The 10,112-nt window shown below is 46.2% G+C and overlaps 2 protein-coding genes across 2 annotated transcripts; one reads left to right on the top strand and one right to left on the bottom strand.

Moving 5' to 3' along the window:
• The first annotated feature begins 351 nt into the window (after positions 1–351).
• On the top strand, positions 352–2,530 carry LOC135917306 (myb/SANT-like DNA-binding domain-containing protein 1). Its single transcript, XM_065450865.2, has 3 exons — positions 352–962; positions 1,688–1,850; positions 2,210–2,530. The coding sequence occupies exons 1-3, from the start codon at positions 718–720 to the stop codon at positions 2,513–2,515; spliced, it is 714 nt and encodes a 237-aa protein (XP_065306937.1). The 5' UTR covers positions 352–717; the 3' UTR covers positions 2,516–2,530.
• On the bottom strand, positions 1,865–4,534 carry LOC135901091 (uncharacterized). Its single transcript, XM_070530543.1, has 2 exons — positions 3,557–4,534; positions 1,865–3,138 (listed from the first exon to the last, which is right to left on the bottom strand). The coding sequence occupies exons 1-2, from the start codon at positions 4,231–4,233 to the stop codon at positions 2,559–2,561; spliced, it is 1,257 nt and encodes a 418-aa protein (XP_070386644.1). The 5' UTR covers positions 4,234–4,534; the 3' UTR covers positions 1,865–2,558.
• Between the last annotated feature and the right edge of the window lie 5,578 nt (positions 4,535–10,112).

Genomic DNA, 10,112 nt, shown 5'->3' with positions numbered 1-10,112 from the left:
TACGACTCCTTTGACCATTGGTTCGAATCCCGCGACCAGAAGGTGCGAAGTAGGTGCAAGCCCGAGAAGTGCACACGAGGCACCCGGATATTCTGCATGAAATGCGCCGTGCAACTGTGCCTGACGAAAGAGAGAAATTGCTTCCTCGCATTCCACAAGTGAATTTTGTGACCACCGAGGTGCTGTGTACACAATTGTGTACGATGTTGCAAATAATAAAGTTTCATGACAACTTTCAAGAACTCGATGGTTTTGTGTTTCTTAGGTCCCAAAAAGAATGTTTATATATAAAAAGATTTTTTTCTATGCATAATTGCAAGTGGAGCCTGAAAGGGTTATACCCCTGTCACACGAGCACTTTAAAGGCATTTGAAGAAAAAGACATCTCACACAAAGGAGTTGCATCCGCAGACACACGCCAAAGTTTAATCTCTTTTTCAGAAGCGGTCTTTTCCGAAACCGGAGATCACCGATCTCTTTTACGGCTGGAAAGGCGTAGCCTCCAACGCAGTGGGCACCAGTAATTATCATGCAATAAAGAAACGAAGCAAAAGTGCATTTTTATTTCAAGTGTACACATCACAAAAAAGGGTTTTGTCTTTCGTTGAACCTTAAGTAGGCGCAGTTTTGCACTTTTTTCACGGCACTCTCGTAAGCAGTTCGAAAATATCACGTGACGCTAACAGACGATGCAAATTCGCGCCATTTTCTGCGACCATGGCTACGGCGAGCGGTACCGACGAACAGCCTCCGGCACGCCAAAGAAAACCGCGGGTACAGTGGTCGGAGAGAGACACCTGGGCGTTAATCAAGTTATGGGAAGACAACCTGCCCTCGCTGCGTGCGCAGAAGCACAACGGAGGCGTTTACGATGGCATTGCACAAGCATTGACGAGCATGGGTGTACCTCGCACAAAGGCGCAAGTGCACAGCAAGATAGAGAACCTGGGACAGACCTACAGGTAAGACAAAGCACAGCAGTAAGCTGTGAGCGCTAAATTTACCTTGAAGCGGCTTCAGGCTGTGGTCGCAAGCTGCAAGCTCTCGTTTGTGGTGTCGCGACCTCAGCATCGAACGTTGTTTCCGTAGTAGGCAGCGACGGAACCCTAATCTAGCGGACGGAGCCGTAGTAACGAAGGTTTTAAGGCAGAGACCCTTCATTTCAGCTAGCGTCGAATTTTGCAGGGCTGAACTGCGCCCTGCACACACGAAAGTCGACGACGCGCTAAAGGCTGTTTCTGCAATTCCTTTACAGTGCGAGTCGGTCTGAGTAAACGCAAATTCGCCTTCACATGCGGCGAAGAATGACAACCCGCGCAGGTCGTCAATAGCATGATTTCGTTCGTCACAAGATAACGGGAACCTTAACTTATGGACAGGCGCATTTCACATTATATTGTACGCCTTCTCACGGCAACATATAATACGAAGCAGGAAGTCGTCTGCATGTTTTCATTTCTGCAGATGTGACTACGGTTTGCATTTTTCTCGGACCATGCGCAAGCGTTGTTCTCAGACAAGAAAACATGAGAAACTTTAAATTTTTTCGAGTAAAAAGGGTTACCTTCGCTTCTCAGGCTTTCTGTACCATCAAGTCGCGTTTGTATCTATCGGCAAACGTTTTGCTCTGTGTATATCTTTACATTTTGAGTATATAAAATTTTAGTTCTTTCGTTTTCTTATCCAGGAGCTGCCTGAAACACATGACAACAGGGTCATCACCGCCGAGCTGGCCATTCTTCTCCGAAGTCCATAGGTTTCTAGGATCCCTGCCTGTTCACGATACATCTTTAATGGAAGAGGCTGGGTGCAGCGAGAGCACAACAAGCAGCACTGCCTCCGTCGAAGAAGTAAGAAATGCATAGTGGAGACTATATATGCTTTATTACAGTCAACTAAATTTCAAGACATAATGTAGCATCAGCTGTGCTGCCAAGCCCATAATCTGCACAACCCTGCAGTGTAGCGGACTGCTCTTGTTAATACTGTGGTTCATTTCTGCTTGTGCTCACGCGCTGTTCATTTTGCAAGCTTGGCAGTGCGCTGTTTGGAGAATAAAAAAAATGCAGACTCTAAAATAAAAAAACGTGAATACATACACGCAAGGAGAGGCAGCTCTCTTGCAAGTAAAAACCCTGAACTAATTGTTTACCGCTTCACACATCAACTAATGTGGTCAATGTATTTCGGATCCCTTCTTCAAACGCAGCTGATCTTCGACATGCTTGATTCCGGCTCTGCTTCTTGTGAAGACGTCGCCGAAGATTGTTCACCTTCCGAGTCGCCAGTACAACAGGTTGAATCCAGGAACCTCGCAAGTGGCAGTTCCGAATGTGCCCGCAGGAAGAGAAGGCAACCGGCTGGCGACTTTCAAGAAAGGATGCTTGAGGAGCAGCGACGGCAGAGAGAGCAGTTTGCTGATGCGCACAAAATGGAAATGGATCTCCGTAAAGAGGGGCTCAAGTTGCAAGAGAAACTTGTAGATGCAATGTTGAAGTTTTTTAGTAAAAACTGACATGGTGTTCCACAATTGTTGCTGATTCTTGGGACTCTTGCGTTCAGTTCCTTCGCTTGTAATATTCCACAAGTGCTGTCCTGATGGCGGATGCATTTCCAATTTCAGCTTCTGTTCTGCGTGATGGCTGTGGAAATGTAGCATTGGACTGCTGCACCTCACTTAACCACTGTGGGTGGACACTGTCGTTGAAGTGCTCGCAAATGTTATTGAGCACGCAGCATGCTCGTATAGCCAAACGGGCATTGCCAACAGAACACTCCATTCTTTTCGCAATGAAACGGAACCGGGCCTTTAGCCTTCCGAATGCGTTTTCAACTATCCTCCTTGCTCCAGATAAATGACAGTTGAAATTCCTTTCAGCTTCACTGATGACAGTTCGGTGTCCAAATGGCTTCATGAGGTTTGGGGTTAGTGGAAATGCTTGATCGCATAATATTATCGGTGGGACTGCTGTGGTACCCACTGCGGCAACAGGTGCTTTGAAAAGGGGACTGTTGACAATCTTCGACAGCCGTGAAACACCAAACACATGTGCGTCGTGGCAGCGTCCTGGGGCACCGACATTGCAGTATCTGAATCGATACTTGTGGTCGACCAATGCTAGTAGGATAATAATGTGCCTGCAAGAAAAAACAAAGTGCAAAGTGAATAAAGGTTAGTGCAGCATGGCACTGCTGAGTTCACTGCCTTTAGTTACTGTGATGCGATTTTACAGTTTGCTTTTATTAATAGCTGTGAGTGCAGCTCGGATTACATTATTTCACATAATGCCACAACCGGTCGCTGTTAGCGTACTCTACATCGTATAGGAGTTGCAGTCCTGCGGAGAACTCTTTTCGTCGTCGCATTAAAATTGTCGCTGCTAAACACTGCAAGACTGCGAACCAAATTACGCGTTTTCTTAAGAGCTGCTGGTAAAATTGAATAACATTTTACTTAGCAATAAAATATGGGTCAGTCAGTTACTTTTTTTTACTACTATAAAAATGGGCCCAAACAGAACACTTACATGAAATAAGTTAAATCGTGGCCACTTACCAACCCTTGTAGTTGTAGTAGTCGGTGGCGTACTTCTTTGGAGGCGAAATAGGGAAATGGCAGCCATCAAGGGCACCGACAGCTTGAGGGAAATCGCACACGGCTTCGAACTCTTGGATGTGCCTAGGCATTTCCTCTTCAGTAATCATTCTGATCCAGTCACTTTCGAGCACAGAGACAACAGCTGCGCAAAACTCTCTGTAAATGACGTTGACGGATGAGCGCCCAACGCCGAAGAGGTTTGCCACAGTTCTATCTTCGGCAGAAGAGCACAATTTGTAGAGGCCAATGGCGACACGCTTTTCCGCAGTGATCGGGTCACGCATGTTGGTAACTTGTTTTTCGAGCACATGGCGCAGACTTTCCACGAGAAACCGGAACGTTGAGGGGTTCACTCGAAACGACTGCTTGAAGTTGTGGCCACCGAGGTGAGGCACAGTCTCCTCGAACCACTTTTCGTGGCGGATGAAAGCCCACGTCGATCGGTTGCAGACTCTCGTGGGAAGCGCCAAGGCATAAAATGTACACCCGTTGAGTAGCAACTGCCGCTTAATACGGTCTTTGACTGCCTTTGCGGCGTCTGCTTCGCTCTCTGCAGCAAGAATCCTTGCCAAAATGCATGCTATTTCGACTTTTTCCTTCGTGTCCGTGCAGTCCCCCATATTCTCGACCTCCATGTTGACTCCGATGTAAACAGTGGCCCAAGGTTGCTAGACGAACATGTAAAATTTGCTACTTCTGCGAAGACTCTTGAAGCTACCTTATTAAATCTTCTTTAATTTAACCTTTTCGAATAAACTGTATCTAAATTCACTAAAACAAGCATATTATAGTACGTTTCTAATTTCTATATTGAAATACGTTGGTTTATTCTAACTGGTTTTGTTTCAGAATCTAGCGCCATGCTTTCCATAGCGTGTTCGGAAGGAAACGATAAAAGGAGATCGCCCGCGCCGTGTGTCTGCAGCGCAACTCCTTTTAATTAGAGGTCTTTCAACTCGGTAAAGGACCGCTTAGGTAAAAGAGTTTTTGCGTGCTTGTGTGACAGAGGTATTAAACACATAGCGCACACTTCAGTGTGCTGGTGCAGCAACATACAACTGTCAATTACGCGTCATATCAACGCAGACATCGGCAGAAACAGTTCTGTCGCGCCGACCGCAAGAGTCACTGCATTGCCAAAATAAGACACGCTTGCACCTTCGGAAGGTGTAACTTGCGCATGTCCTTCGCACACCCTTTAGTGTCATAAGGCCGCAGTACGGGGGTTTTCGTTAATACATCATATAGCCATTCCAGTACGCAGTCGTTTCAACTAGACAGAGAGAGACGAAGGAAAAGACAGGGATGTTAACCAGCGCCACCTAGACTGTCTTGGTTGCGTTAGGTCAAGCAGGAAAAAAAATCACTTTGTTACCCTACAACGGCCGAAGGGGGAGAAATAGCCAGGAGAACGAAGAGACAGAGAGATAACGCACAAAACCCGACAAGAAGTGTAGGGACTTAAGTCCAGACTGCGTGTACACGTATTGTAGACCTTCTGCAAACTACACAAAAGTGCCACCGGCAGCTATATAGTGTTTCGCAGCTAACGTTAGCTAAGCTGCTACACGAAAAAATAATTATTATAAAAAAAAACACAGTGCAAGATGCAAGTGGCAGAAGCAATTCAGTTGCAAGAATGATTGCAAGAACGATGACGACCGTACACCATAGGTCTTATAATTGTAGCTTGCAGTGTGTTTTATAAATTTTTTTTCTTCGTTGAACAGTTTGGCTAGTGTTAGCTGGGACGCTACATATGTGTATTTATTACGCGTACAGAGAGACGAATATCTGTAGTAAACGACTGTAACCACGTCCAACATGTCTACTGTTGTTGTCGTTGACACACACACACACACACACACACACACACACACACACACACACACACACACACACACACACACACACACACACACACACACACACACACACACACACACACACACACACACACACACACACACACACACACACACACACACACACACACACACACAAATCAGGCAGTTCGCGATACGTGCGCGAAGTCGGACACTGAGCACATTCACAATGGATATTCCTTCATGCACACAGCAGAAAACCCCTACCTATCAGAAAGCCACAAAGAGCTGTGAAGGCGTGTCTTCGTTTCTGCGGCTGCCTAAATATTCTAACGTGGAAACGGCCAGCTTCGACGACGTTTTGCGGTTCCAGTGCCACACCAGCATACGGACACTATCGCCGAAAGAAAGCAGAAAGAAAAGAACCAACCAGTTGTTCTATACATTTCCTCCCTGTAGCCATATGCTGCAGGGCGGCTACCCATCTAGTTGTATCTCGTGCTCTCCGCTCAAGCGGCCCAACTCCGGCGAGCCTTTCGCAGCGCAGCTGACGAAACCAGTGACCGCGCTGCTCATTTTCGCAAAGTGACGTCCGCAGTGGGTGACGCTAATGTGGCGCGTTTTTTAACGACCTATTTTAACGATCACTTTGACGCCTCGCACTGCCAACCTCATCCTCTTCTCTTTTTCTTTTTCCTTTCTTTTCTATTTTCTCCAGCGAACTTCCACGAGCACGAGCAACGTGACTCCCCCAATATACACCCATGTGCCAGCAGTATAGTTTGGGGAGCTGGTGCACCGTTAATGAGACAGCTTAGGCTATGCGAGTGTACAACGACCTCTCAGATAAGAGACTCGTTGTATAGTTACTAACTATAACCATTAGTAAATGTTACTGGAGCCGCTAACAATCGTGACCCGCAGTATATAGAGCTGAGTCAACGCGCTAAATGAGCACCGCTACGCGACCATAGTTATGAGATTTCTTTACGCTGTTAGTTGTAAGCGTGTTATACAAAAAAAAAAGAAACACCCACTGGTCAAATGTGCACAAAGCGCCACGGAGTGTCCTCGGAGGAAAACATGGTCCCAGTTAACATCGCCACCCTTTTCAGAAGTTTCCACTTACGCAATCGAGCAAAACAAAGCTGCAAATACTGAAACAAAACATTCGTAGCAGGGCCAATTGCTTGCGGAGAAAGAAACAACGCTAAACTGACGAACAGGGACCGCCATAAGTGAGGCTAGTGCTCTTCTTAATTGACCGTATACAGAGGATCAAGTCCACGCCAACCGCGACTTGTGTGTCCTCTCGCGAAAAGCTAACAAGCCTCGCCTCTTACAAGATTAATGCTCTTGGCGCCTCGCTAGAAAAAGAATTTGAGAAAAGAAGAAGGACTACGCTCTTACTTTTTCCGCTCTTTATCCGGAAAATTCGGCGTCAACAAAAGAGCGTCGGGAAGCGGATAGGCTTTCACACTTTAAATGACTCCACCCATCCATGCCCACCCGCCATTTCTTTCTCTCTTTCCGTTTCTAAAATCAACCAGCGAGTCTCTTCTTTCATTCCACCATTACCCGCGAATGGAACACGATAGGAAGCGAAAGATTACTTCAGAAAAAAAAAAAAATCACCGAACACAAAACACGACTCGAAGAAGAACTGATAGAGATATAATAGCTCATCCGCGGGCCGGCAGAGAGCGCTACAACAAGCCACGGGCGAGAAATGAGGCAAGAAATTCGACAAAAAAAAATGCAACAAAGAACTTACGTATACATAGATATATAAAAATAAGGGAAGAAGTAATCGATCTAAAGTCAAGAGAGCAGAAGAGGTCGCGCCACTCAGCGGCCACTTGAAGCACGAGCACTTGCGCGCGCGCACACACACACTCGAAACACTTCTTGAAGTGCCCTTCCTTCCATACTTCCTTTTTTGGGGGGCCCTGATAAATGACTCCCATAAGCTGATTGAAACGCGCTCGTCAAGAAAACGAGCCCACACCACCACCAACGACGCCTCTTCGTTTTCCGACCTTAGACTTCAGTCGAGCTATATATACACAATTCGAGCGAATCGCCATTTTTAGATGTCCTTCTGCAATTTTTCTTTTCCTCATTTTTCGTCTGCTGCTCCTTCCTTTCTTGATGGCGGTCTTTGGTTCCGTCGTACCACTCTAGAGACCGCGTCGTCTGCTCCAAGCAAGTCGCCGTCTGCTTGAGACGCTTATATGGAACAAATAAAGGAAATCAGTACCGACCCGTCCTAATGACGCTCTCTGCTGCTTTCTGTTGGTTGCGCTTGTTTTTTTTTCTATTTTTATGCTATAATACGAACAGTAGTAGAGAAGTAGGAGACGGGGGCTGAACGTGTTCCTCTGTCGACAAAAATTTCGAACGATTCACACAAAACGAAAATAGCGTTATTGTGTAGAAGAATCCAGTCCCACCTTGTACATCACAGTTCTTTGTATTAACAAAATTAGCCTGAAAGATATTCTAATGCGCTAATTCTAATTTATACGTACGCCCAGTGCTAGTGCCAGCAAACGTTATTTTATAACCCCTGTATGCTAACCAACAAAATAGTGCAAGAAAGTGCAGCTCACGCTAAACCAGTTTACCCTCCTTAAGAGGGTGTTTTATAGTGTCCATGACTAACACCATTACATCCTATGGCAAAAAGGAAGTTCCACCAATGAAAACACCGATTCAATGGGTGCGTTGGGTTGGCTTAACTCCATTTTCCCTAATGGGCGCAACGCGTGACATTAGGCCCATTTCTTACACTCTAAAAACTAAGAGAGTGCCGGGCACTCCCTTTGAGGGAGTAGCGGCTTGTCCCATATTTCACTCTCTTTTCGAGAGTAGATCGACCCTCTTTGAGAGAGAGTAGGTCAACTCCTGTTGACGGAGTTTTGTTACTCCGCCGCAAGGGATTGCTAGTACTCTTCTGCAGAGTGATAATACTCTTCCCACAGGGAGTGCTAGTACTCTTCCGCAGAGTGGTAATACTCTCACCGTAGGGGTAATGGCACTCCACCAGACCGAGTACTTCTACTCCCCCAAACAGAGTGCAACTACTCTTCCCAATACCCTCTTAGCGAAGTCCTGGCCACGCATGCAGGCAGGAAATCAGATAAAATTAGGGTCGCTGATACACCGTTCTCTAGGCGGCTCCTCAGACTCAGTGGCCCGATTCCAAGCGGCCTTCAGAATAGGCGTGAGCAATGTTATGCAGGATTTTAAAGTCATTTTTCCTGGCTATTTGCTGCCTACCATGAGTCGTGACGGCTCGTAATCGGCTTATGCGTATGTGTCCCGAACGCCACTGCGGAGAAAAAAAAGCTAATTCACATTTAATCCGCAAATATCTTCGCATATTTCACAATCAGGAGACACATAATCTAATTAGAACACAACAGTCGAGGGAATCACACACTTATGGAGAACCACATTGCTCTATACATCAAGTGGATTCGAACCCGCGTACACTCGCATCTATACAATTCAAAGCACACATCCTAACCATTACACCACAAAGCCACCACGCTCAGTCGTGTTGTTTTAGAGCTTATATACATAACAAATGTATTTGAGGAATCGGCTGCGGTGGTTGGAGTTTCTCTGCAGTGTGCTGTGCTGTTGTGTACTGGAATACGTTTGCGTTTGCATCATTTCCATTGCTTGCTACGACTAACGGAGGAATACAACGTAGACGACGACGTGAGAACTATTCACGGCTTGTCGTCACCCCAGGAAAATAACAAATGTGCCGTTCAGCTCACGATCGAGTGCTTTTCCAGTCCATGCATTATATGTTCTCCGAAAATACGCGGATACAAAGTATCGTGCCAACCATCCACGTATGTGAATTTAAGTCGCGCGTATACTGGTGAGCATTTCTGTTTATTTTTTCCGCCAGTTCCATTCGTATGTGGTCAACTGCGATGCCAGTACCAGGCATTTCGACGTGCCTCACGCTGCCGTGTAGGCGTTCTTTTCAAGTGCATTAGTTTAGAGTTTGGTTCAGTCCGCTGTGAGCTGTTGTTCTGCATTAGCAGCGGATCGTTAGCGTTTTGAAGAGCACGCATTCCAGCATTTGGAGACTGCTTATGCCGATAGCCGCGTCACATGCATTGGCACGCATGTTTAAATGAGTAATGTGTCCACTTGTTACGCGTGCACTGCTCGTATCCTGTGGCAGTGCTCGTTCTAAAAGCTTCGAAGACCATCTACATTCATACGTGTGTTCAATATATATGCACAGGATAGACTTGCGGGCTAGTTGGTTGAGCATTTTAGAAGAAACAGCGCAACACAAGGACGACGCAAAAACATGGACAACACCACGAAGCGCTGGTGTGGTCGATGCTTTTTTTCGTCCTGGTGTTAGCGCTGTTTCTTCTTCCACGATACACGCACACCACAGGTACGCGAAAGTTTAGGAGTATAGGGCGTTAACTTTGTTTTCCCTGTTTCCTCTCAGTGTCAATGGCACAATGCGTTGCCCGAAATAGCGCACGCTTACCCCCATATTCAGAAATGCATCATAACTTGAAGCCCATGCTTGACTTGATCTAAATGACGCAAGTCGTGAACGCACCAAAAGAAAGGCAGTGAGCGTCTGGGGGACGTTCGCACCAGGCGTCGTTTATATAAAGTCAAGCATGGGCTTTGTATTA

Source organism: Dermacentor albipictus, unplaced genomic scaffold, assembly GCF_038994185.2.
Source record: "Dermacentor albipictus isolate Rhodes 1998 colony unplaced genomic scaffold, USDA_Dalb.pri_finalv2 scaffold_215, whole genome shotgun sequence".
Classification (NCBI taxonomy): Eukaryota; Metazoa; Arthropoda; class Arachnida; order Ixodida; family Ixodidae; genus Dermacentor; species Dermacentor albipictus.
Note: the sequence above shows the minus strand (reverse complement) of the source record. Positions and strands in the feature narration are given on the sequence as shown.